Source organism: Myiozetetes cayanensis, unplaced genomic scaffold (assembly GCF_022539395.1).
Source record: "Myiozetetes cayanensis isolate MyiCay16 unplaced genomic scaffold, myiCay2020 scf18, whole genome shotgun sequence".
Taxonomy (NCBI): domain Eukaryota; kingdom Metazoa; phylum Chordata; class Aves; order Passeriformes; family Tyrannidae; genus Myiozetetes; species Myiozetetes cayanensis.
Window position 1 is genome coordinate 1,589,798 of NW_026087389.1, and position 27,632 is coordinate 1,617,429.

General features: G+C 50.6%; 2 protein-coding genes across 2 annotated transcripts; one reads left to right on the forward strand and one right to left on the reverse strand.

Annotated features, from left to right (window-relative positions):
* Positions 1-801: 801 nt before the first annotated feature.
* On the forward strand, positions 802-21,842 carry SUMF1 (sulfatase modifying factor 1). Its single transcript, XM_050313109.1, has 9 exons — positions 802-1,023; positions 2,527-2,700; positions 4,410-4,484; positions 12,712-12,794; positions 14,226-14,348; positions 15,234-15,348; positions 16,185-16,298; positions 19,148-19,207; positions 21,005-21,842. The coding sequence occupies exons 1-9, from the start codon at positions 802-804 to the stop codon at positions 21,113-21,115; spliced, it is 1,077 nt and encodes a 358-aa protein (XP_050169066.1). The 3' UTR covers positions 21,116-21,842.
* A 2,549-nt stretch (positions 21,843-24,391) lies between these two features.
* Positions 24,392-27,168, reverse strand: LOC126638865 (histone-lysine N-methyltransferase SETMAR). The gene is made up of 2 exons (XM_050313113.1): positions 27,088-27,168; positions 24,392-25,639 (listed from the first exon to the last, which is right to left on the reverse strand). Exons 1-2 carry the CDS (start codon positions 27,163-27,165, stop codon positions 24,857-24,859), a joined length of 861 nt encoding a protein of 286 aa, XP_050169070.1. The 5' UTR covers positions 27,166-27,168; the 3' UTR covers positions 24,392-24,856.
* Positions 27,169-27,632: the final 464 nt, after the last annotated feature.

Sequence of the window (27,632 nt, forward strand, 5' to 3'; positions counted from 1 at the left end):
AAGGAACCACAAACCCAACCCAAATCTGCATTAGCAGCGTTTGATTTCACTTGGAAAGAAAAGCAGATTTCTCTTCTTGTTCCCCCTCCAGGGCTATTTCCCCCCTCCATGGTGATGTTTTTGCCATAAAACTGGCTGTGTCATCCTTGCCATGAGCCAGGGACATCTTCCACTACCCCAGGATGTTCCAAGCCCCTTCCAACCCACCCTTGGACATTTCCTCACTTCTGCATAAACATATCTACATGGTTTAAACTTACTCTTATTTAAGTACTTGTAAATAACACGCGTGGTCTAAGCTGGAGCAGGTGACACAGGGATGTCTCCAGGGGGTTCGGGATGTTTCCAGGCAGGGAGGCTCCACACCTGCCCAGGTGGCAGAGAGAAGCTCCTCCTCACGTTGAGGTGATATTTCCATGGATTGGTGAGGTCTCCTTTCAGGTGAGATATTTGCGTGGCTATTTGACATATTTGTGTGGGTGGATGAGATATTTGTGTGGACTGATGAGCTCCCCCCCCCCAGATGAGATATTTGTATCGATATTGGAGATCTCCGTATGGATCGATGAGGCCCCCTTTGAGCTGAGGTATTTGTACGGATATTTCTGTGGATGGGTGAGATCCCCTTTGAGTTTCTCTGGACTGAACAGGCCCTAACCAGCCTCTCTACCAGGGATGCTCCGTGTCCCACAGCACTGAGGGGACAGGGGAGGCCATGACGGTCCCGCCCCCTCAGGGCGCGGCCCCTTTAAGGCGCGGCCGGTCACGTGACGGCGGGCGGCACGTGCTCCCGGCGCCAACATGGCGGCGCCCAGCGGGGCCGCGCGCTGGGTGTTCCTGCTGCTGGGAATGGGAATGGGAACAGGAACAGGAACGGGCACTGCGGGGGCTGCCGGCGCCGGGAGCTGCGGCTGCGGCGCCGGCCGGGCCGCCGGGGACGGGCGGGAGCTGGCGGCGCGGCGCTACTCGGCGGCAGCAGCGGCGGCGGCTGCGGGCGGCGGGCGGAGCGGCGGGCACGGGCCGGTGAGCGGGGGCCCCGCCAGGGGCGGGGGAGGTCCCCCGGCGGGCGGTGAGGGTCCCGCCAGGGGCAGGGAGGGTCCCGCCAGGGGCAGGGAGGGTCCCACCAGGGGCAGGGAGGGTCCCAGCGGGCGGGGCGGTCCCCGAGCCTCGGGGGGGTCCCGGCGCCCTGAGGGGTCGGTCCGGCGGGCGGGGCGCTCGGGGATAACGGAGCAGCCCCAGAACCGCTCGAGGAGAAGAAAAAGCAAAGCCGGTTCGCGGCTCGCACGGGAAGCAGCGTGGGGCAGGTGCCTGTGCTGGCCCCGGCTCGCTTTTCCCTGCCGGAGAGCTCCGTCGGGTCCCGCAGCCCTCGGGCCCCGCTGGGGATGGGGGGCCGTGCCTGTGCCCTGCCCCGGTCCCCCCGCCCCTCCCGGGATGAATGCGATGTGACGGCGCCGGTCCGGCTGTTCTTCTCGCCCCTCTGTTCTGGCGGGGCCGGGGAACACCGGGAACAGCAGTGCCAGTGCTGCCCTGCCTGGGGTCCGTGTCACCGGTGCACGTTTTGTGTAACAAACCCGAGCAGTTCGCTGGGGGGTGGAGGATGAAAAAACAATTTGATTTCATGCGGCTGGCAACTGCAGCACTGGGCAATTAAAGCTAATTACTGCTGGTGTAGGTTATGCTCAGAACATAACCTGATGATGTTCAGCTGTGAAGCCTCCTTCCCAGCAGGGAAGTGAGGGGAGAATTGGGCTCTGCCTCACCCACAAGTGGGATTAGTTATTCCCATTGGGCTTTAGAACTGGGAGTTAATTTTGCCATGGGTTTAGACCTGAGCTCTCAAGCTGAAGGTTGCTTCAGGGAGTTGTGGCTGCAGTGGTTGAAGAGGAGCGTGAAGGGAGAAAGGAAATGGTGCAACTTTGCACCGCGTTGTCATTTCCTAAGCCCTAAAAAGTGTAACCAAATTCATCCTGAAGTCCCTTTATAGATTCAGTTACAGACAATCTTTAAGGGCTCGGGTTCTTCTTAGGGGAGAAAGTTCTGAGGGTGCAGCAGGAGGAGAGATCTGTAGTGGAGAAGAAACAATGAAATGGGGTGTGTAAGGTCACATCAAATCCTGCAGCTGCCCTGAAGAACGGGGAGAGGTGCTGGGTGGGATGGAATGAGCTTATTTACTGCTCTTGTTTCAGTAAATGAGCCTGTTTACTGCTCCTTCGTGGTGTAACTGCAGGAACAACAGCAAACTGCAGCATGAAAACCAGTGAACGTGTTTCTCCTCATGGGAGCACCGGGCATTGCCCAGATTTCATGTGCAGAGAGCTGCAAATGGAGGGTTGTTCTCAATTCAAGCTCCACGTGCTCCTTCCCCCAAACAGGGGCTGGTCAAGGAGCTGTTTTGTTGTGCTGTTTGGCAGTGAAACCGCTCAGAACAAACACTCCTGCAGAGATGAGGAGGAGGAGCAGCAAGAGCAGTGTGAGGCTTCTCAGGTTTGGATTTTCACGGCCTCTCGGGTGGTGTTTGCCCTGCAGATGGTGGCGATTCCAGGAGGGGTGTTCACCATGGGCACCCAGGAGCCTGCAATCCAGCAGGACGGGGAGGGCCCTGCCAGGAGAGTCCACCTGAAGGGTTTCTACATGGACCAGTACGAGGTCAGCAACAAGCACTTCGAGCGGTTTGTGAACGCCACGGGCTACGTCACTGAGGTGAGGCACGGGGGGCTGCAGGCTCTGCCCTCTGCTCTGTGCTCACAAAACCCTCCTGAAAAACTCAGGGCTTTCTTTTGAAGGATGTCACAGTGGTGCTGGGGGTTTGTGTACTCAAACATTCCTGCTGGAAGTAGTGGAGACAAGGAATGGTCTTGCCTTGCTGCCCTGGTGGGAGGGCATCAGGTCAATGTTATCTTGAATAAGTGTCTGGACACCTGAATTCACGTCTCTCCTGCAGCCTGGCTGATGCCAGCAGGTCTCTGCAGGGTGTTTTGGGTTGGTTTGCTTGGGTTTTTTGTTTGTACCAGTAGAGCTAGGTTAGGTTTTCCTCATTTCAGAGGAACAGGGAGGAGGGATTTACCAAATTGTGATGGCCAAGGACCCTGCAGGGTGGGTCAGTGCAGCTGAGGGCAGAGAGCCCTGTGCCTGAGGAGAGAACAGCAAGTGTAATTACAGTTTTGTGCACGTTTCTGGGAACAATGGACTAGGAATATCTTAAGGTTCTTCCCAGAAAGAAGCCCCCTGTGCCTGGAGCTCTGATCCCTCCTGACAGTGACTGTTCCCACGCAACTCTGACAGCCCTTTCAGGCAAACAGAGCCTCGTAATGAGCAGGTCTCAGAGGAGGCACTTTGGGACTTCACTCGATAAACTGGTTCTCATTTGGAAGTCAGGATCCTTCTGGTTGGGTGAAGGGCTTTTTTGTCTCTATTTCTGTTCCTCAGCTCGGTTATTACAGAAAAAGGTTGCTGAACTATTTGGAACTGGGTTTGCTTTTTGCAAACTGGGATGAGCAGGTGGGGGTGGTGTTTAAATGTGGAATCACAGGATGTCCTGAACTGGAAGGGCCCACAGAGATCATCAAAGTCCAACTCCTGGCCCTGCAAAGACACCCCAACAATCCCACCCTGTCCCTGAGAGTGTTGTCCAAGCACTCCTTGAGCTCTGGCAGGTAGAACTGCCAGATAAAAGATTATGCTCCTGTGCTAAAATTTCTTGTAATTTGGGTGGTAAATGGGATCCTCCTTTCAAACTGTGCTTCTTGAAGAGTTCTGGGTGTGCAGAAACAGCTCATGAGGATCATCCTCATTCTTTAAATACCTAAAATAAGATGAAGAAATTGAGAAGGGCAGATCTGTTCAATTCTCATAACATGTTTTACTTGCCAGGTGTATCAATTCACTCAGGATTTTTTGGTATCAGGTACTGTGATTCCTTTAAGTTATTGGTGTTTTTCAGTCTTTTGGCTTTATGTCATGCTGGATATAATGACTGAGTTACTTTTAACTCTTCTGTTGCTGCAGCAGCACTTTAAAACATTGGTGAAGATGCAGTAAATGACAAGGCTTGTCTTTTATTGTGATTCCCAAAGGGAAAATAAGAGAAGTGAAATGTGAATTGAATGTTAGATTACTGACTGGAGCATTTGAAAGCAGGTGGGACAATTGGAACTGCATTTTTAATTAACAAGAGGAAATACATGTGCAGAAGCTCTGTGAGCTTCCATCTGCCCAGGGGCTGCTGAACAACAACATCCAGGGATAAAATCCCTTCTCTTCTGTTCCAAAAGAGCTTCCTTGAAAGAGAACTCGAAATCACTGTTAGAATGTCCTTGTTCTTGATAAAACAGAGCTGTAAATGTGAGTGGGGTTTTTAGAATAACCTTCCTTTGATGACATAATGGCTGAATTCTTTGTTCTTTCCACAGGCAGAAAAATTTGGAGACTCCTTTGTGTTTGAGGGAATGCTGAGTGAAGCAGTGAAGGCTGACATCCACCAAGCAGTGAGTAACACGGCAGGGGAACCTTCCTGAGCCACCCCTGGGCTGGGGGTGTCAGGAATTACCCAGTGCTACCTGACTTGTGTGATGTCCCCAAAGGCCTGGGTCTGTGAGACTCCTTATGCTGTGAATGGCTGCAGCTGATGGTGCTCCCTCCATCTCTGTAGCAGATCCCATGAGCATTTCCTGCTGTTTCAGCTCCCCTCACCCCACTGGGCCCACCCTGTGGTCCTGGTGGGGCAGTGCTGGTTTCACTGGAGCTGACACCACTCTTCTTGCTGAGTGGAAGTGAATGTTGGTTTTAAATAAAAGAAAGTTCAGTAGTAAATCTTGCCTGCCCTCCCTTTCCTCGCCCTCTGCTGTGAATGTGCTGCTGAGCCTTTCTCAGGCTTCATTTACCTCCTCCTGGACAGGGCAGGTGACCTTTACAGCTCCTGGGAATTAAGCAGATTGTGTCTTGTCACCTCCTGGGTGAACTGATCTGCTTTGAGCACAGGTTTGGATAAAATGACCTCCTGAGGTCCCTTCCCATCGGAATTACCCTCAACTCTGATGCAAACAGTTTGGTTTTGGCCTCTGAGGTGCAGACTGAGAGATGGGAGGTTTTAGGGAGCCCTGTGAGTGAGTGGGACTGGCAAAAATGGGGGTTTGGGTTCCTCCTGCAAGGAAAGGGAGATTACAAGTGCAGTTTGTTCCTTTTAATTCAGGACTAACATTTGTGGGCTGTAGAGATAAGAAGAGCAAATTGGAGCTCCCAATACTGGTGCAACTGATGCTGGAGGTGGAATAAATTCAGATTGGCTCACCCCATCTTCACAACAGCTCCAACACTCTTGGAGAAATTATTTTTCCTGTGTTGTTGTGTGCTGCAGAAATCCCTAAATCAGGCTCTCTCGTCTTAAAACAAACAAACACACCTCAGGAATGCTTGTGTAAGCTCAGCCTTGGCTATTTGTGTAAACACAGAGTGTTGGGAGCCACTTTCCTGGGTGTGTCAGCCAAATTTCCAAGTGCTGGCTGCAGTGCTCGCAGGACGAGGGTTGTGCCAGGGGCCTGGAATGGAGCCCAGGTGGGTCTTTATGGCTGCTGCTTTGGGAAGGTTTTCTGGGGTGCTTGGAGCTCTGAACTCCTTCAATCACAGCTATCACCATGAAAAGATACAAATGCTGGTGTGTAGTGACACCGACACTGAAAATCCCCCAGTCTGAGGGGGAAAGGTTTGTGTTCCTCCCCTGCCTCAGGGGCTCAGAAGTGATTTGAGAAGGATTTCCTCCAGCTGAAGCACAGGGGTGCAAACTGCAGATGTGAACACGGGGGAATGTGCATTTTGGAAGCAGTGAAGGAGTTGGGCAAAGGTGGAAGTGAAGACCCCGAACTAAATAATTTATCAAGCTCCTCTAAATAACGAGCCACGTGTGTCTGTTGGGGTTTTGATCTCTGTCTTCTGCGGTTCCTAAACCAGACAGAATTATCACAGAGCCCCAGGACGGCTGAATTAGAGAGGTGGGGCTGGGAAAGCTGGGCAGGAGCAGCCCAGCTCAGCACGTAGGAGGATTGTTGGAGCTGTGGGTGTGCCTTTCCTGGAGCTGAGGTGGGCTCCCAGATAGCCCGTGACAGGAATGTGGGCTGGCCTGGCCCTCCTCTGGAAGGGAAGCAGTAAAAAGGGGTGTAGCAGCCAGTGATGGAATTGTTGTAGATTTCTGGGAACTCTTAGTTTTGGCCCCTGTTTTTGTGGTGGTGACGTGGCAGGGAGGGAGAATTCAGCTCTGCACCAGGTGAGGGTGTTACTGATGGAGCTGCAACAAAGAAAATAAAAAGAGTTTAAATAAAAAGAGTGAGGGTCCTTTGAAGCCAGAATGTTTTGTGTGGGTTTAACAAGTTTTGAGAGGTTCACAGCTTAAATCCCTCACACTCAGCCTGGAGAAAAGGAGGCTCCAGAGAGACCTGAGAGCCCCTTGCAGGGCCTAAAGGGGCTCCAGGAGAGCTGGAGAGGGACTGGGGACAAGGCATGGAGGGACAGGACACAGGGAGAAAAGGCCTTAAACTGAAGGAGGGGAGGTTTAGATTAGATTTAGGAAAAAATAGTTTACTCTAAGGGTGGTGAGGCCCTGGCACAGGTTGCCCAGGGAGCTGTGGCTGCCCCACCCTGGAAGTGAACAGGAGGGCACTGGGGCTGGGCTGGAGCACCACTCTTGGCTCACTGGAGAGGAGCAGGAACGCTTTGATTCTTGCCTGGTGGGTGACAGAAACATGAATTTTTACTGAAAGGCCAAATAAATTCTGCACTGAAGGGCCCGAGAGCATCCAAATGTGTGTGCTGCATTGGCCTGGAAGGGCATGGAATTTGGGTCTGGAATGCAAGGAAATTGTTCCCTGGCAGCTCAAGCAAACACTGTTAGGGAGTTCTGATCAGTCTGGAGCTATGGGATGGCATTTCATCCCTGTTTGTGTGGAAAGCTCTGCACTGTCCTTGAGCTGGGCAGTGTTTACAGCAGTGCCTGGAACTCCAAGGACAGCCCCATCCTGAAAACAACCCAAAACATTCTGCATTTCAGCTGAGGAAGTCAAATTACTGGTGAAACAAGTGATGTTTGCAGGTAGGGCAGTGCCAGTGTGGGCAGGGGGAGCCGTTCCTTGCAGCCTCCACTGCTTCAGATATTCCCTACAGGGAGCTGGGAAGGTGGAGCTGTGGAATTGGTAATCTCTGTTTTCTTACTCCCACTGTTGGGAATTAAGCTCAGCTCTAAAGCAGGACAGGGCTGGTGCCTCAGGCTGGGGATAAATCCCTGCACACCTCCTTGTCTTAGAGCTCCTGTTCCCTTGGTATTGGGAAGAATGCCCAGCTGGAGGGCAGGTTGGGATGCTGGCTGGAAAGCAGACTTCCAGAGGTGTCTGCCTTCACCAGGAGTATCAGTTCCTCAAAAGAAGCTGCTTGGGATTCCAAAAGTTGCACTTAATGAATCTTACTGGATTTTAGCATCAGATATTTTTGGTTATTTTTCTTGGAGGGTTGAAGAGCTGTGAAGTTTTGCAGGGTCTGTATTGAGGTTCAGTGACCCTTCCCTACGCAAAGGAAAAGGTCCCTTCATAAAAGTAAAGTGCTACTTTCCAATTAAGTCTGAAATATTTTCTCTAGCTGATGACTTAAAATATATCTACTTTTTACTTTGTAGAGCTGCTGCCTCTCTTGTGTGTGCAAATTCAAACTACTGCAAAATACTGGGATTTAAGGCAAATAACATCAGTGTTCAATATTAAACAAAACCCCTTGTTGCTTTTGTTTCTGAGGGAATGAGGGAGGCCAGTAACCTTAGAAAATAAGAGTGAGAACAGACTCTTCTGTAATTAGAGCTTTGGGGGAGCTGGGACTCTTAATTGATAGAAGGAATAGCATGGGAATTGCAGCAACTTGGAAACCCAGTGGGACCATTCCATGGCTCTGGCTCGTGGCCAGAGCTGACTGGGAGGCTGGGCCAGAGCAGGGGCTGTACCTGGCTCTGCCCTCCCTGACCCCGAGCAGGGATCACAGCCACCAAAATCCTGCTGGGAATGTGGCAGCTGCCCAGAGGAGCTGCTGCTTCCCACTCCCTGAGCAGGGCTGAGCTGCTCATCCCACACCTGCAGGCAGTGTCACCTGGGCCACAGGAGAGATCTGTGGAGGGTGGAGAGACCTCTCTGCCCGGAATGTTGGAAGTTTTGAGGTTGTGGGGAAGGCTCATTAATGCTACTTAGAAAAGAGGTGTAAAATTACTTGTCCAGAGCAGCTGGATTTCCATCCCTGGAAGTGTCCAAGACCAGGTTGGACGGGGCTTGGAGCAACCTGGGCTGGTGGAAGGTGTCCCTGCCCATGGCAGGGGTGGGATGAGATGAACTTAAGGTCCCTCCCAACCCAAACCACTCTGGGATTCTGCTCGTGGCCACCTGATGTGGTTTCTGAGGGGACAGTGACAGTGGCTCACCCACTGCACAAGAATTATTTTTATTTCTTAAACTCCCTGCCCAACTAAAAATGTTCTGTTTTCTGTCGCTTCTTTCCTCTCTACTTCGTTAATCAGCTGCTCAGGGTTTAGGATCTGGCTTAGAGGAGGAAAAACTGACAGAGATTTATGTGCCTTACAAGGATAAAATAAAACCTCGTCCAAAAGTTTTATGTTCTTTACTGAATAACTAATTTTTTCTCACATCCTACCAATGACAGCAAGATGCCTCTGGAATTTAAAGATGTGCAGGGCTTAACAGCATCTGAGTCAAAGAGATGTGGTAAGTTCTGAACTGAAGGGTGTGCTTCTTTGAGAACCCACTGCTTAATAAGTGAGTCTTAAAGTCTCTTCCAGCCTTGGGCTACTTTTCACTCAAAATCTCTTTTCAGACAGTTGATTCTGAAATTGCTGAAGTTCTTACTCTGCAGTAACTTTTGCTTCTTGCAGCTGTTTATCTTGACCCAGTGTGAGGCCTTATTACATCAAAGTAGCATTAAAATGCTGAAGCACAAAAAAAAAAGATGTTTGGTCCTACATGCCTGGACAACAGCAGGAATTTGTCATTGTCTTGTGGGCCTGACTTGAGGTTAAAATGTACAGCTTTGTTATTTCAGGGGACTTGCTGCATGTTAGAAATGCTGGAGCTGGAGCCAAGAGGAGCTACTTGGTGGAGTTTATTTTTGGTAGTTTTTCTAATACATAAATCTGATTTGAATTGGAGATTTGGAGCTCAAGTGGGGGTTGTTTTTCTCGAACGTGGCCAGTGCCGTGTCAGTACAAGACTAATACTTGTTTTTATGGTTCTTGGTGGGGGTTTGGGTGGCTTTTTAAGGGTATTCCCCTCTGCAGTACCAGTTAATGGGGTGATACGGAGGATGAAACTCCCTTTGTCACGTTCCCACCTTTTGTTTCTCTTCTGCACATATTTAGGAAGAAATTTTCCTCAAGACAATTGTAAAGCAGTTTAAAAAACTTGAAATCACAAGTTAATGGAGCAATTAAAGTTAGGCTATCCCAGCCTACTTGGAAAAGAAAATGGAATACTCAGAACCTGGGATTTCATGCAGGTTGCTGGTGGGAGGAGAGGCTTCAGCTCTGCAAATTGCAGAGCTCGTGGGTCGGAATTAACTGCAGATCTTCCCAGTGTTATCACTGGGCTCCCTTTCCACAGGCTGTGATAAGCAGAACAGTGAGTTCTGAAAGTTTAATCCTGGGGCAGGGAGGTGGATAATCCACGTTTTCCCCTGGATCAGGCCAAACCAAGCCCTCTGTGCCTCTGCACTGGGCTTTGCTCCTGGAAACACCTCCCTGTGAAGGACCAGCTGTGGCAGGGCTGCAGGGCAGGTGTGCTTAACCTGGGACAGGTGCCAGGCTGTAAGAGAGGACCAAAATAAAGGGAATTGTCCTGGAATTTGGGATCTCTGCTGCTGTTTTGCCAGGAGGAATCTGCTGCCCAGGGCACAGAGCATGTTCTGGAGGGAAGCAGGAGAACACGGACTGTTATGGAAGTAACTAAGCTCATTAGTGGCAAGGGAGGGCTTTGCTGCATTAACTGTGATGTTGTAATATCTCTGCCTAATTACCTCCTCTGCTAATTAGATTTAGAGCAATTAAAAGCTCTAAAGACTTGTGAGAAGTTCTGGGAAAGGGCTGTAGTTTCAGGTACGGGACTTGTGGAAGGAGCAGCTCGGGGTGGGTGTTCACCAGAGCCGGGGGCTGACTTGGAGAAGCTTCCAATTAATTTCTGGGGGTGATCCCTGTCCTGGTGGTGGCTGTGTCACTCCTGGAGGATGTGGGTGTTCTGCAGAGCCTGGCAGCCATTTGGAGCTCCGTTCAGCAGCCCCAGGAGCTGTGCACACACAGTGCTCTCATGCGGAGCCGCCGCGTTTTCCTCGGTTTAAAATAAACCATTCTGATTGAAAGCATCTGCTTTTGCTTTTGCATCACAAAAATGTTTTCCAAAATTCAAGTCTTCTCAAGTGTAAATCTTTGCAGTCTCCTGCAGAGATGTTTTTATCCAAAAGCCAGCAGTTTAATTTGCAAAAATGTGTTGTGCTTAGAAACTATCAGGATGAAATCTTGCTCGTGATCTTTCAGATTTTATCTTTAGCAAATGTTCTGCTGCTCTTTTGCTTTCCTTAAGGAGCTTTAAAATGCTAATTTTGGATTTCTGTCCTATCTTGAGTATCATATAAAGGTCAAACCTCAAAATAGGCAAGGAATTGGTTAAATCAGACTGGTTTAAAACCTACTGGCTGTAATGTCAGTTTAGCAGCCAGGTCACTCTGGAGCTTTAGTGCTGGGAGAGTGGAGCTGAGCAGCTGAATGAAGGTCCCAGTTTGGGGGTTTGAATGCTCAGTAACAGGCTGTAGTTCATAGTAAGAGACCAAATATTTCTCATGCTCTTTACCAAGGGCAGGGACTCTGCTCATGGCGAGAAGGAGCCAGGATTGTGGCTGATGTTGTTAATTTAAGGACTTGTCCTGTTGGGGAAGTCAGAAAGGGTCTTTAAAAACTGGCATTATTTTGGTTGTTTGCCTGGAGGGTCCCACTGAGTACATGGCCAGACCATCTGGGTCATCAGCAAGCTGAGAGCATCTTTATTTCTGTGGTTCTTAACACTCCTCTCCACTCCTTTGGGAGGGGGAGAGTCCGAACCCCTGCGTGGATGGTCCTGCAGCCTCTGGGGGATGCAGAGCTCTTCCCCAGGGCTCCCAAGGGCTCTGCAGCTGAGCTGAAGCAGCAGCTCTGCAGCTTTAGTCCAGGAGTGCTGGTGATTTACAGCGAGGTTTCCCATACCCAGATGTGCTGCAGGCAAAATCCTGCGTGCTGAGGGGAGAGGAGGGAAGCTGTGGAGGAGCTGTTACAGCACAGGCCGAGCAGATGCTTTAAAAACAGAATAATTTGTGTTTGTGCATTGGCAGCACCTCTGTTGCTTGGGCACTTCTGTTTATTCTCCTACTGAAAGATTCAAATGAGGCATTTCATGATGAGTTTGGACCGGGGTTTTCTTAACGATTTATGTGTGTCATAGACATTTTTCTCTCTCACACATGTTCAGTGCCCTTCCCCGGTGAGGGGTGCAGGTTCTTCCCCTTAGAAGTTGCTGTTAAAATTGTGTGACCTGCCTGACTCTGGGTCTCCTGAGTGACTCCCCAGCTCACAGTGACTTTTTGGACTTTCCTCTGAAGGATTTGAGGAGTTCAAGGATAACACTCTTGGCACAGTTCCAGTCTGTGTGAGTGACACTTGACCAAGTTGGTTTAGCAGCACAATGAAGAGAAAGGGATGTTTTAGTGCTCCCTTTGCCATGTGTGAGTGGGGGAAGCTGAGGGGCAGCAGAAGTTGCTGGAGGGTGTTCTAGAGCCAGGGTTGGAGGAACACCTGGATCTCAAGTCTAGGACTGAGCTGTTTAACTCCTGAAGCAGTCCAGGTTGTTTCCTTTGGTTTTTGTTCTGTACAGACTTTATCTTTGCAACAGGAGTATTTTGGAAGTGAGCACTTCTGCTGCTGGAATAAACCCACTGCTGATGAGCAGCATAAGTGTTCTTTTCTTTGCCTCAGTGAAAGGCCCCATTATTAAGATAAGTATTTATAAGTGAATGGGAAGCAGAACAGTTAAGCACCTCTCTGCTTTGAAGTAAGCTTAATAGAAGAAATCCTTAAGGAATGTCTTCCAGGAAAAACTCCTTGCTATTGAAGAACCAAATTTGGGACTTTGGGTTAGAAGTACTGCATTGTTACAGAGGGTTTTGCCTGTGTGAAGAAAACAGAAAAGAGCCTTCATGCTTCACTTCCCTTGTGTGGTTCTTCTGTCTCCACCTTCTGGAAGCTGAGAGCAAATAATTTCAAATCAGCTTTAGTGGGTTAATGACCTGGAAAGCAAATGTGTCACGAGCTGAGAGTTCTGACCCTGCTTAAAGGGCATGGTCGGGGGGTTGGTTCAGCTGTGCCAGAGCTCTGAGTTTGGGGAGCAAATAATTGGGATGAAAATGCTCTTCAAGCTGAAGTTGTCAGGTTTTTTGTGGTCTCTGTGGAATGTGTCAAGGGAGGCAGGAGGTTTGAGTCACACAGTGCAGACGGGTTTGGGTTGGAAGGGAACTTAAAGCCCATCCAGTGCCACCCCTGCCATGGGCAGGGACACCTTCCACCAGCCCAGGGTGCTCCAAGCCCCGTCCAACCTGGCCTTGGACACTCCCAGGGATGGGGAAGCCACCACCTCTTCCCTGTGCATTCTCCTCCCTCCTCAGGTTGCAGCTGCTCCCTGGTGGTTGCCTGTGAAAGGAGCCAACTGGAAGCATCCCGAGGGTCCTGACTCCAGTATCTCCAGCAGGTAAGCCAAGAACAGCCATTCAGTGCTTGTAGAGACACCTGGAACTCCCACCAGCAATGGGGGTGCAAGAGAGGGGTTTATTTAGTTATCAGTTTGCTGCTGCTTCTGGGGCTCTCTGCCCATTTCCTGGTGAGTTGCAGGCAATATTCCACGGTCATTTGGCCAGTCCTGTAGGAGGATTTCAGCAAGGTCTGTAAGGAGTTTGCACCCAAGGCAAGATTTGTACACCAGCAGTGAAACAGCAGATCCTTAGAGGTCAGAAACTTCAGTGCAGGTGAAGTTCCAGATAGGAAGAATAAACTACTGGCTGCACACACACTCCAGGAGTCCACGGGGGTGTCCTCTTCCATGGGGGGTTTGGAGCCTCTTTGTGGCAGCAGAAGACTGAAGAGTTTTGTGCTTTTTACTGTACTCTGACTTTATGGACTAATTATTGTGGAAAATCAGTTGAGACTTTATCCAGAACCTCTGAATGCTTTGGAAGACTTGCACTTTTGCTCAGCAGGGAGTGCTCTTACAGTCAGTGCCACGCTTTGCCTGCATGAACCCTGGCACCTGCTGATCCCTGTCTCTGTGCATCCCTTTCCCTTCTGAACTGGCATGAATTTTAGGCCTAGAAAATAAAATTACTGTCTTCATTTGGGACCTCTGACACTGCAACTGCTCCTCTCACTAGGCAGGTGTCAATGAAGCTGGAACTTCATCAACTAGTTAAAGTTTGTCACAGCAGTTTTGAAATGAAATCAGACTCTCTAGCCTAGATCTGGTGTGTTTTTGAGTCCTCTAAGGACAGGGCTATGTTAGTGCACCATCATCTGATGGCTGAACTGCTCAGTAACGAGTCCGGTGTCTGATCTCCAAGGGCAAGGGAAGAATTATCTGAGGCAAAAATAGAGATAATAGCTGGAGGCATTGTTGGGGGGAGCCAGGAATTGAGGTCAGAGCCAGCAGACAGGAGCTGGAAACCTGCCATGGAAATCTGGTCTTGGGCAAGTGTGGTGCAATCCTGGCCTGGCACAGCCCCTGTGAACTTGCACATGGAAATGGCCTCATGGATTAACAGGGATACTCTGGCTTCCTAAACGGGGCAGGGGGGAGAAGTTAACAACAAGTCCTGTCCCCTAGGGCAGCACCCTCCGTTCTGGAAGTGTCTCGGGCTATCAGGGGCTTGCATGGGGAGGATCCTCCTGCAGGTGGCTTTAACTGCAGAGCACGATGAGACAAACAGGAGTTTGTTCTTTTCTCTTCCTTGTTTTCCTCTCTTGCTGCCGTCCCTTAAGTTCCCATCCTGTCAAAGCCCTCTGGTGCCTCGTGCAGCTGTCCCTGAGCTGTGACCTTGTCACCCCTGCGTGCCCACGGTGAGTGCTGTGCCGTGCAGCTCTGACAGCCCCGCTCTCCTGAGCAGCTTGTCCTGTTCCTTTTGCCTCCCAGGATGGATCACCCAGTTCTCCACGTGTCCTGGAATGATGCTGTGGCTTTCTGCACGTGGGCAGGGAAGCGGTTACCCACGGAGGCAGAGTGGGAGTACAGCTGTCGAGGGGGCCTGGAAAACAGGTACCTGTCATGGTGTGTCCCTCAGCTGTTCTGAGGGGGGGGGCTGTTCTGAGAAAAGGGGGCTTTTCTGCTTAAGGAAGAGTTCTGGGGGGTTTTATTACCCTCAGGGTCTCTTCCTTGTGCAGTGATGCACAGAGGTGAGAAATATCCCAGCCACAGGTGTGGATTGGGTGGAGGAGGGACTGAGAGCAGCCCTGGGGGGAAGAAATTTGTGGGTTTGTGGATAAAAAGCTCAATAGGACTCAGCAAAGTGCTGAGTCACAGCCCCAAAACCCCCCATGTGCTGGTCCCACAGCGAGGGCAGCAGGAGAGGGGGATTCTGCTCCTCTGTTCAGGTGAGACCCCCCTGCAGCTGCCTCCAGCTCTGGGGCCCAGCACAGGAGGGACAGGGAGTCCAGAGGAGGCCCCGGAGCTGCTCCCAGGGCTGGATCCCTCTGCTCTGGAGCCAGGCTGGGAGAGCTGGGGGTTCACCTGGAGAAGAGAAGGCTCCAGGGCGACCTAAGAGCCCCTGGCAGGGCCTGAAGGGGCTCCAGCAGAGCTGGAGAGGGACTGGGGACAAGGCATGGAGGGACAGGACACAGGGAATGGCTTCCCAGTGCCAAAGGGCAGGGAGAGATGGGATATTGGGAAGGAATTCTTGGCTGTGAGGGTGGGCAGGCCCTGGCACAGGGTGCCCAGAGAAGCTGTGGCTGCCCCTGGAGCCCTGGAAGTGTCCAAGGCCAGGTTGGATGGGGCTTGGAGCACCCTGGGCTGGTGGTTGTCCCTGCCCATGGCAGGGGTGGGACTGGATGGGCTTTGAGGTCCCTCCCAACCCAGGCCATCCTGGGATTCTGTATTATCTCAGTTTTAATCCACAGTGTTTACAGCTGCTCTGTGTCCCTGCAGGCTGTTCCCATGGGGTAACAAGCTGCAGCCCAAGGGTCAGCACTTCGCCAACATCTGGCAGGGGGAGTTCCCGACCAACAACACTGCCGAGGATGGGTACAAGGGCACTGCACCTGTAAGTGTCTCACAGCCAGTTCAGCACCTGCAAATGAACCCCATCTGCCTCAAGGGAAGCTCTGTGTCCCCATGAGCCGTGGCTGTTCCACCCCTGCGCTCTTTCACTTGAGACTTTGAGTTACTCTGTATTTCACTGCAGGCTTAAGCATTACCAAGGGACACTGTCACAGGCTAATTGAAAAGTAAAGATCACTTTCATTTTAACTTCTAGTTCCTCTCAAACTGACCTCTTTTCCCTCTTTCCACTCAGTTTTTAGGCAGAAGCTGAAATACTTTCTGCCTGAACTTCTGGCATTACACTCTTGTGAACTCCAAAATCACGCAACAGTTTGGAAGAAATTAAACTTCCCTTTCTGGGGGAGGTTTAGGCTGTCTAGTAAACAAACAGAGTGGAATTTTAAAGGCAATAAGTCCAAAAGTTTCCTCAGCATAGAAGTCTGCTGAGGAAGAGGATGAGTGGGCAGCCACCCTGCTTTCCTTTGGTGGGAAGGGGAAGCTGGAAGGGGGGTCAGGTCACTGGTGCCATGCCCAGGTCTGTCTGCTGGTCAAACAGTGCTTCCCTGGAGAGGGTCAGTGCCCAAAACCCCCAGAAGATGCTGTGTGTCACAGAGGAACAGTGGTGTGAGGACATAGAGGGTGGTGACAGTTCATTATTCCCTTCTGTGCTCTTTAAATGGAAAATGTACAAGTGCTATAGCCCTGCCCTGCTGATTTGGTGCCTGCTGTTGAGGCAGGAGCCCCTCAGAATGCACCTTCAGCAGCCAGGTGTGAGGATTAAAACCCTTATTCCATGTTGAGTGGTCCCAGAACTGCCCTGTGCTCCGTGCCCTGCAGGTCACTGCCTTCCCTCCCAATGGCTACGGGCTGTACAACATGGTGGGCAACGCCTGGGAGTGGACGTCGGACTGGTGGGCTGTCCAGCACTCCCCTCGGGAAGTTCACAACCCTGTAAGTGTTCCACTGGCACCCTGTGAAGTACAGATGGGATTGGTTTGAAAACCTGCTGTGGCTGGGCTGTGCTCTGGGGGGTTGGGAAGTGACACCACAGCTCATCCACGCTGGAATTACAGTGCTCTAGTGCAGTGTTCTTGTTGGTTTGGGAATTCTTTGCTGTTTGTCCACGTCTCATCAGCTGTTGAAATGTCCAAACTGGCACCACATTCCATGAATCAAGGATTTCTGGAATGACTTCTTTAAAGAAAGGAAGGGTTTTAGTTCATTGGTGTTCTACCAGCTGTACTTTCACCCTGGCCAGGTGGAGAACAAACCAGGAGTTCTCTCCGTGGCTGGGGGTGTGGGGAGGAGCTGCTTACCAGGCTCTGAGCAGTCAATCTTGGGTTTCCTTTGTGGGAGGCACAGAGAGGGCCCTGCAGGCTGAGCTTTGATTTCAGTTTGATTTAAACTAGGAAGGACTGGTCTCTGATTGCTGCTGGTCACCAGTCCTAGTGGCTGAAGAGCCTCCTTTTCCTTTGGGACCGTGTGTGCAGAATTCCAGCCTTCCTTGTGACCAATCCCCCCCAAACCCCAAATGTCTCCAGTACTAGAAAGCAGCTTTGAAGATTTTGGGTGTTAGACTGAATATGTTCAAGAACTTTGCCTGAGCTCTGACCCCCTGGAAGAACTCTGAGTCTTTTCAGTGGAGAGAACACCTCCTATATTTAGGTTACACTGCCCTGTGCTCTGCAGAGACTGAAGGGATGGGCTCTGATAGATCTGGTGCTCATCAGTTCTGATGTCTCAGAAGATTCTGCAGCCTGACTATTTTGGGACACCTTTTCACAGCAGGAGATTCAGTTTTCTTACCCATTTAGTCAGAAAACCCTTTGGAATTCACTTTGAAGTGCTCTGCCTCAGACACTCGATTTTGACAATTACTTTGCAAGTGAAAAAAGTCTGAAAGCATCATTGTTAACACCCAGTTTTTAAATACTTTCTGAAGTGTCTGCACAGTGCTTTTGGTGAATTTAAAAAGCTGAGCAAACTCAGAGATTATTAAGTTTAACAGAGCAAAATTCACACAGGACTTGTTACCCAATTTCACCTTAATCCAGCACCAGGGCACTGCTGCACTGACATTATAAACACTGAAGTGTCTCACTTAAAGAAGCACTTGTAATTATGCAGTCAGACTAGATTGTGGCTGTTCCAGCATTATGCTACAGAACAAACTTGCTCATATATATATGTATATATTTAAATCTGGGATCAAAGTCCCGACAGCTCCAGCTCTTTACTTAGGACAGGAAATGTCCCTCCCCTTCAGTACCAGCTGGTGACCTCCCTGGGTCGTGCCATGAAACAATATTGTTTGATAGAAAAGATCAGCTTGTTTTAATCAAATGTGACCTAAATTGCTGTGCTGTGATTAGTGTGTGTGGGGAAGCACAACCAGGGCAGTTTTCCTTCACCTCTAAGTGAGATAATGTGTGTGAGCAAATATTAACCTTGCAAATACTCAGGGTGTTGAGTGGTTTTCTGCTCTGCAGAGAACCCTGCCAGTCTTATGATCAGCTCTTCACTTTCACTGATTTTTAAGGGATTGTTTATCACAAGAATGATGTCTTGTAATAGAACAGATTAATGGAGGACACTACATGAGATTCCTGTAGGTAGTGAAGTGTTTCAGTGCTTTAATCCTCTTTCAGAGGCTGAGGGGTCAACTGAACTTGGGGTTTGTTACCAAATAACCTTTGATGCTCAATTTTTGCCTGGTGGAAGATATTTGTAATTATTTAAAAGAGCTTATGCACTTAACCTGTCCTTTGGTTCAAGGGCTGCCTCAGTACAGGTCATCCCTTTGTAATTGCTGAAACATGAGAGACTTGGGGCTGGACAACAAACCTTCTAACCCTAAATAAACATGTTATTTAGGGTTATTTGGTTTGTGACAGTGTCTTTGGAGGCAGAAGCCCAGATTGCTGCTCAGCCTGTGCACTGCTGTGTCTGAGGGGAAATCCTGCTCCACAGCCCCATTGTTCTGCTTTGTCTTGTTCTGCTGTCACTTTTTTTTTTTTAGGTCAGTTTTCTCCTGGCTTCCCTTAAAATGAGATTAACAGGCTGGGGGCTGATTGTGCTGGTTAGTGGCTTATCTCAGAGTGAGGACTGTGCACCCACGAGCAGGAGCTGTGAGGACAATTTCCAGAGGCCTTGGAACAGGAGTAAGGCTGTCCCCGGGAGGAGCACCTGGGCTGGGGACCCAGCGGATGCTGCTCAGGGTGTGGGTTTCCTTCAGTGTTTGTAGGGTATTAAATGTGGAAATAGGCCAATTTATTTTTCACATGTGTAAATGTTGGCTATGAACATGAAGCTGCTGCAGTCTGTGTGGTGAACTTTCATGTGGAGTTCTGAAACTCAGTGTGTGCAGGCAGCAGCTTCTGTAGTACCAGCATCAACCTTCGGGGTTTTCTGTCAGTCCCTGTGACTTTTATTCAGTGTTACAAATGCTCCTCTTGTGTGGATTCTTCTAGAAATTCACCTCTGGTCTTGCAGACTTGGAAGGGAGACAACTGAGACAGGGTAGGAACCAGACTGGTCACTGAGAGAGGCTGGGGGGGGGATTTCCTTCCCAGTGAAATCCCTCTTTAGGACCCTCAGGGGTTTTACAGAATAAGGCACTCACGGGCAGCAGCTCCAGCCTTCAGTGTTGGCAGCAGTGCAGGGAGCACAGTCCTGTACAGCAGAGTGGCTTGAAGCTTTCAGCTGAAATTTGTTGGTCTGGAATGTTTATCCTGATCCCTGTCCCCGTTCCCAAGCTGTTCTCCCTTGAGCTCTGACCAGTGTCCTCCCTCCCTCCCCAGCCAGGGCCGCCCTCGGGCACGGACAGAGTGAAGAAGGGAGGATCCTACATGTGCCACAAGGTAACGTGGGGTTTGCATGGTGCTCTTTCCTCTGACAGCACTTGAGCATGAAATGATCCTCTGACAGAGATCCCTGGCAGCCTGGATGCTTGGGAAGGGATTTCATGGAAAATAGGAGGACCCAACACCTGATCTTCCCAAGGACTTCTTTTTGGTTAGCCTGGAATTCAAACAATAAGTTGTTTTACCCAGTATGGTTTTTAGATGCAGAAGTTAAAGCTGATGCAGCCTCTGGTGCTGTTCTCGTTACAGAGCTGGAGTGATGCCTGTCAGAGCAGGAAGTGAGGATGTGACTTTGTTTTCTCAGTGTTACGGTGACTCTTGATCCAGAAAGGACACAGAGCTCTGAGCACCCTGGGCCAGTGGAATGTGTCCCTGCCCATGGCAGGGGGTGGCACTGGATGGGCTTTAAGGTCCTTCCAACCCAAACCATTCTATAATTCTCTCATTCTCTGGTGTCAGGTGCTTGCAGGAAGCTGGCTGGGAGATGAATGTTCCAGCTGAGTTGATGGCACACTTGAAAATCCTTCAGAACAGCCTGGATGTCACTCCAGAGCAAAGGCTGTTCATGACACAGAATCGTGTTTTAAACTCTGTTCATGCACTGCTTAAAAAACCTCATTGTGGATCTCCTGTTTCATTAAAGCTGTCCTGCTCTTCTTCCCTTGCAAAGCCTTGCAGCTGGCAAATCACCCTCATAATTAGATTAAATTTTCTACAGTGAGATCCCATTTTCTACACTGATTTCCTTCTTAGGTGAAATCAATGTCAGATGTTAATTAGCAGTTTTGATTAAATTAACACTGGAATAGGCTCTTTAGTGATGAATAACGTGACCCATTTTCGAGGTTTGTGAAGATTCTAGTCTGCCCTAGTCCTTTTTGTAGGTGATAAAACTAGGCTGTGTTTCAAGACAAAAAAACCACTGAATACTGTTAGTACAAGGGCTCTTTATTAGGTGCCTACAATCTATTCAGACTGATCTTTCTGTGCTGTTGCTCTTCTCCCTCTTGGAGCTGACAGAGGCTAAAGTTGCACCTTTTTGCATTCCTTTCCTGAATCTGGTTTGGAGCCTGACCCCGAGCAGCTGCACCAGCCTGAATCCAAGTGCTGGCTTTTGGCAGAGGGGAGGACAGGGGCAAAAACCTGAGCCAGATCTTCTGAAGTAACAGAAAAATGGGGCAGGATTTGGATGGATTGTTCAAACTGCTACCCCAGTGCTTAATTAGTGTAATTAGCAGGGTTACTGCCCTTCCTCCCATGCCACGGTGGGGAACTGCTGCTGGGCAGCCTCACTTCATGTACCAAACCACTCACCCTGCTGATAATTAAATGATCCTAGGGATTAGAAAGATCCCTGGAGTGCCAGCTGTAGGAATACTGGAGTTTGCCTCCTGTTATCCATTTCTCTGTTGCATCAGGGAGGTGTTTTTAGGGAGGTGCCAATACCTGTCCGTTCGCAGTCAGGTGTCAGTGCATGGCACACAGCTCGGGGCTCTGAGCTGCTCTCTCCTCCTCTGAGGGGAAGCAGAATGGTTGTTGCAGCATTTTCCCAGAGAGGATATATTACTGGTTGACATTTTATTGGGCACTTTTCCATTCACACTGTATTTTTTTGTCTCAGCTGGTCAGTGGGATTCCCTTATTTCTAAGGCAGTGATTTCCATCCCTATCAGCTCATCGATCTGTCCCACAGTGATTGCAGTGCTCTGCTGTAGTAATCTAATTAATCTATTAACCCAACAAAGCTGAGGCAGCCCCAGCTGTGTGTGAAGCTCACTGTCCCTTGCCCTGCAGTCCTACTGCTACAGGTACCGCTGTGCAGCCCGGAGCCAGAACACCCCCGACAGCTCCGCGTCCAACCTGGGCTTCCGCTGCGCCTCCGACACCCCCCCAGAGCCACAGTGACCTCCTGCCGTTCCACGGGCTCAGGAACAGCTGCACTGCACCCAGGGAACCAGGGATGACGGCAGTGTCACGTGCTGAGGGCACACAACAGAAACATCTACTGCCTAAAGCTCCTGCTGGGGGGAGGAAAATCCAACACTACTCAGCGTTGCTTGGAGAAGCTTCGTGTTCGTGGGGACCTGGCCTGGACTCAGATCCTGACCAAACTCAGCAGCTGGTTTTGGCAAGAGTGTTTTGGGTTCAACTGGAACAAAACTGTTTTCAAAGGCTACTTAATACAGGTTGGAAAAGACCCCCAAGACCAGAGTCCAACCTGTGACCAGTCCCCACCTCATCACCCAGACCAGCTCCTTTAGCAAAGATCTTTCCTAATTGCTTTTATTTATGTAGAGTTTGAGTTTCTGCACTCACATGCAATAAACAGGGACTTTATAAAGTTCTAGGCAGCTTTAAAAGAAATTTGAGGCAGTTGAGAAATTCTAGGCAGCTTTAAAAGCCAGTGAAGGAGTCAAGAGTGAGGCCTGGGAGATGACACCTCTCCCGGGGGCAGCTCCCACAGCCCTTTGTTACACTCCTGTGCAGTGAAAACTGGGTCAGCAATGGGCTGTTCTGGTGGGATTTGCTGCTCTTTAGGAAGTGCCTTCTGCAGCTGGGGGGTGATGATCCTCAGGGTGATGATGATTAGCAATCTTGTCCATGTTTCAATAAAATGTCAGGCATTTGTTTATGCTGAGGACTCTTATTGGTGGAAAAGCAGCCATTTCCTTTGAATGTCTTGGACACAGGGAGCTTGTTTTGGGGACTTGGGAATTGCAGAACTGACCTCATTAGAAACTGAAGCTCCTGAATGCTTCCACTTGAACAGAAGTCACCAAAGTGAAAAAATGGCAGATGGAACTGTGAGCCCCAAGGCCTCACAGGGTAAATTTTGAAACTGTTTGTTGGGGAAAACAAACAAAAATACAACAACAAACAAAATAAAAAAAAACCAAACAAAAACCAACCCAAACAAACCAAAACAAACAAAAAAAAACCCTAACCAAACCACTGAAAAGGAGAGGAATTTTAACCAGGAATAAGGGAAATGGGAATAATTGAAAGCCACCTCGTTTTGGGATCTGAGTGTGACGGTGGATTAACAAGAACCTTTGCACTGGTGTTGGTCCTTGCCAGCATTGTCTGTTCTGTAGTAAACTGGGTTTGGGTTTAACCCCACCTGGGTCAATGCAAATCCATCACTTCCTGCTGCTTCTCCACTTGTTTATGTTGAAAGGAAGACCCAGGAGAGCATCTGGGAACCCTTCAACAAGCACCAGCCTCCAGGGGGGCTCCAGGTAAGTCCAGCAAGCAGAAAAATCTATTCCAGAACACACCATGGCTGGGCACAATATTGAAATATGGATCATTGTTACTGCACTCTGAGAGCAGGAAGGAGGAGGGAGGATTAGAGGGAGCTCAGAGGCTTTTGAGCTGCTTGGATTCCTTGGGGAAGAGCACAGAACTGTGAGGGGCAGATTGGGACTGTGAAGCTGAAGGAACCCAAAGGAAAAAGTGAACAGAAATTCAGCAGATACAACAAAAGGTCCTAATTTCTTGCTGGTTTCACGTTGGGGAATTTTTCTGGTAGGATTTTGGTCTGCTCCCCAGGCAGCTGCAGTGCTAAGGCATGGCAAGGCATAATGGGAAAAGACCAGGATGGTTTAGAACTCAGTAACAACGTATTATTTTGGTTTTGCAAGGCCTTTAGCGTGGCTGTTTTGAACAGTACAGCTCTGTTGCTGTTGTTGCGTGCTGTGGGAAGTTTGTTCTGACCAGATAACTGCTATCAGATCACTGGCAGCAGCTGAGGGGTAGGATTGCAGGGACAGGGCTCAGCGGAGTTCTCTGGTGGAAGGCTGGTGATCAGGGACTAGATATTGCTGAAGGTGGTGTGTTTCTTTTTTAATTTACACTTCCTTAACTACTCAGAATCACGCCAAGTGTGTATCCATAACAGGAAGGTAACAAACCGTGCCCTCAGCCTGAGCACCAGCAGTGCAGATGCTGTAAAACTCATCTTGAAACCCTTCCCAGGAGGGGAAGAGGAAGCAGATTGGATCATCTGCTCCCAGCCCTGTGCTCTCAAAGTGCATGGGTGGCTGGCACGATGCCTTTGGGGGAGAAAACCAGAGGAGCCTCTAAACAGGACAAGGGGCCTTGCAGTCCAGGCTGTGCTCTGGTACCTGGTGCATTCCGAGGTGTGGGATCCGAGGGCTCGTGTCCTGTAGCAGCAGGAGCCCTTTGTCAGGAATGGCCACTCAGCTTGGAAAGTGCCTGAGACAAGCAGCTGAATTCCTTGGAAGGTTTCTGTGCTGACAGAAGTGACACTTATCACGTGGTTTCTCTTAGGGTTAAGGATTATCTGAACATAAACCCACATGCAGGTGTAAATCCCGGGAGCAGCACGAAGGCACTGAGGTGGGGAGAAGCCAAGACTGCTGCTTTATGGAGGAAACACAAGCAATAGACACCAAGTAAGACTTTGTTTAGCAAATAGCAAAAGAATAGCAGCCAATTGCCCTTCATCCCTTGTCAGTGTCAGGTTAATCACAGAATGGTTTGGGTTGGAAGGAACTTAAAAGCTCATCTTGTTCCAGCCCCCTTTCCCAGGGCAGGAAACCTTCCTCTAGACCAGGCTGCTCCAAGCCCTGTCCCTGGATTAATCTGATCATATTTTAATTGGAAAGTAAATCTCCAAATGAGTGACTTTTGAAATACTGATAATCATCACTGCACTTTGAGAGGGTAACACAGCTCCCAGTTCTGGAGCTGTTGGATTGGACTCTGAAAGTACACTCTGAGCTGGGAGTGGCAGCTCAGTCTTTCAGAGGCACCAACTTTTCAGCTCCAAATCAAAGTTGTCTTAAATTTATTTAAAAAAAAAAGGCTACTGCTGGCCTGCAGATGCACTTTTGTATTTCTACTTTCAGTCAATTGTCAGGCTCATCCTGCAGGGCCTGGATTTGCTCCCTGGGTACTGACAGTGCAGGGCAGTAAAGGGATGTGCTGCTTGCTGTTATTGCAGAGATCTGACCACAGGAGCCTCAGGGCTGATGTGATTAGAAAAGATGGGATGTTTAGCTCCTTGGAGCCTGCCCCACTTCCAGAGGGGCTAAATGGGAATGGAACAGCCAGTCACTCACAATCCAATGCTGGCATGCAGCTACGTGGGGCTGGAGGTGGGAAACGGGGACACAAAGCATAATTAGTTTAATGCAACAAAAAATGTATAGCAAGTAATTTCAAAACAATAATTTAATGGGTTTTAAGAAACCTAATGCCTTTATTGCAAATGTCAGAGTTCCCTGGTGCCATTTTCTTGTGCAAGTTTTCAGTGGCTTTTCTTGCTGTTATCACACATCCTTTCCATGTACAAGTGTTAAAGATACAAATTCTTTCTGAAAGATTCTCTCAAAGTGAGAGCTGCTTGAATAGACACCAATCTGTCAGAGGTGGTCAAGGCAAAAACACTGAGGGCTGGCTTAGTAACTGATTTTGGACCATCTTGAAGCTCCAATAATCCCTTGTATCATCCACCTTGAAAAGTCTCCAGGATGTTTCATGAAATTATTCTCAAAGCCTTCTCTTTCAGCTGCTACTCAAACCCACATGAGGTTCCTTGTTGGAACACAGAGTTTTATTTACCAGCAATTTAACTATTGGAGAAAACCCGATCTTTTAGGCAAGCCTGAGGCTGAAAGGCTATGGAGAACTGTCTGGTGTGGAGAAGAGGGAGCTGTCCCAAGGTAAGAAGGAAGCACACGTGGGGGCACCACAGTAGCAGGGCTTTCTCAGTCTGTTATCCTCCTCCAAAGGTTTGTGTTCTCCGCTGCTTCCCGATGAATTGTGGAACCGCCCAGAGTAATCGTAGCACAGCTCCTCCCCAGCAGCAATGTCCCTGGCTGCAAACAGGGCCAGTCTGGGCACCATGGAGTCCACCCGCACGGGCACCATGAACAGGTTGGGCTCGCAGGAGTGGTTCAGGAACCTGCCCACGTTCCCCACGCGCGTGGGGTCCACGAAGGTCTCCAGGACGCGCCCGTCGTGCAGGTGCTCCCTCAGTGCCATGACGTAGTTGGAGTCCTGGGGGCCCTGGGCCCGGATCCTCCTCCGCGCCTCGGCGGGGCCCAGCACCTCCCCGGCGTACTCGCAGACGAAGCTGCCCCGCGGGACGGGCTCCAGCGTGCGCACGCCCCAGCCCTTCCTGGGGGTGCGGAACACCTGCAGGCGCAGCCGCAGCCCCCGCTGCACCAGCCTGTTCTGGCACCACTCACCGCACCCGCACAGGGCGTTGCACTCGAACACGGGCCGGGCAAAGCCCTCCTGCTCTGCCCCCCGCAGGCACGGCCCGCTGTAGTTGTCCCCACGGCGCAGGCACGGGCACTCGCGGGCCACGCAGGAGCTGCTGCGGCACGAACAGCCCGCGAGGGTGATCTCGGTGGGGTCGATCTCCCCGTCTGCCCCGGCCACGCTGTCCGGGCTGTACTGCAGAGAGAGCGACAGTCAGAGCCTCGGCATCGCCATCATCGTCACCACCAGTGCTGGAAACCACAACCTGCAACAAGCATGTGCCTGGCAGCGAGTGAGCTCTGCACTGAAACCATCAACGCTTCATTTCCCTGGGAACTTCCTGACTCCAAGCCTCACCTTCTCGAAAATATTTTAAAGCTTGCAAATTCTTTATTCCCTATGGACTGAAAAATAATCGAGTCTGTCAGTGCCTGAATTCTCAAAATAAGTCTCTCAGCCAGAAAAAAAAATGCTTAGCAGAAAAAACATGTCAGCTAATTAGGTCTACTCTATATGATTTTTATTGATAAAAATATCAAATGTATTTATTTATAAATATAGATAATGTTTATACACAATACTTATAGATTTAATTATTTACAGAATTACCAAAGTATCATTATTTTCCTCCCCTTTCAAAACAATGACTACTTAGAGGGTTAGTTTATAGCTATTCTAAGCCCCAGAATTTCAAATCCCCATTTATGTGAAAAAGGAAGATGCTTTCAATTTACCTCTTCAAATTGTCACATTCAAATTTCCTCTTAATTCCGCTAGAAAATCAGGTTCTGCAGTTACACCGATGCCCCCAGCAGGTGACTGGTTACAGAACCACGGAGTGCTGGGAAATAAAACCTGGCAGACTTCGCCAAATTTGAAAGCCAAGATAAAGCGACAGCTACGTGTGTATTCTTCCTTCCTTCTCCACCTTCGGCGTGCAAAGCTTTATGTAGCAGCCTGGGGGACGCGCTATCGCCAAATATGACATTTCCCAGCAGATTCTGTTCTGGGTGTTGTGGAACATGGCGCTGATTTCCCGTTTGTTTGTTTGTTTTTTCCTATAAACATCAGCTTCCCACTCGCTTGGCTTTACTCACAACTAAGTTTAACAGTGCCTGGCCTGTCCTACCTTGCACTGGCAACAACAACATATCTCACCTAACCTCTCCGAGCGAGGGCTGGGTGAGATGTGAGGAGGGAATCGCTGGCTGTGAGGGCGGCGAGGCCCCGGCGCGGGCTGCCCAGAGGAGCCGTGGCTGCCCCGTGGCCGGCGGTGCCGCGGGCCGGGCTGGAGCCCCGCGGGTGTCCCTGATCCACCCCCCGTGTCCCGGTGGGTACCTGGAATCCCCGCGGGGGGTGTCCCTGTCCCCCCGTGTCCCGGTGGGTACCTGGAATCCCGGTGGGTGTCCCTGTCCCCTCCGTGTCCCGGTGGGTACCTGGAAGCCCCGCGGGGGGTGTCCCTGTCCCCTCCGTGTCCCGGTGGGTACCTGGAATCCCCGCGGGGGGTGTCCCTGTCCCCTCCGTGTCCCGGTGGGTACCTGGAATCCCCGCGGGGGGTGTCCCTGTCCACCCTCCGTGTCCCGGTGGGTACCTGGAATCCCCGCGGGGGGTGTCCCTGATCCCCCCCCTGTCCCGGTGGGTACCTGGAATCCCGCCGGGCTCTCCCCGGGCGGCCACACCGGCACCGCCACGGGCTCGCTGCCGCCGCTCAGCTCCGCCATGGCCCGCCCCGCCCCCGCCCATTGGCTGCGCCCGCCCGCGGCCGCTCGCTGATTGGGCGGCGGGGGTGATTGACAGCGCCGGGGGGGCGGGCGGCGGCCGCCATGTTGTGGCGCTGCCCCTCAGCGGGGCGGAGCTGTGAGGGGAGACCCGCCCAGCCCAGCCCCGCCCCGCCCGGCAGGCGAGGTCCCACAGAGTCCCGCACCCATCCAATGCTCCTACACAGTCCCGCACCCTTCCAGTGTTCCTACACAGTCCCGCACCCATCCAATGCTCCTACACAGTCCCGCACTCTTCCAGTGGCCCCGGCCCTCCCCGCACGGCCCTACATAGCCCCACAAAGCCCCCCACACGGCCCTCCATAGCCCGCAGCGCCCGGGGAGCGCTCTCAGCCCGGGCTGCGGGCAGTGCTGTTGCAGGGCCCTGCCCCTCCGCGCACCGCGGTGCGCTGTGTGTGAAGCGCTCCCAC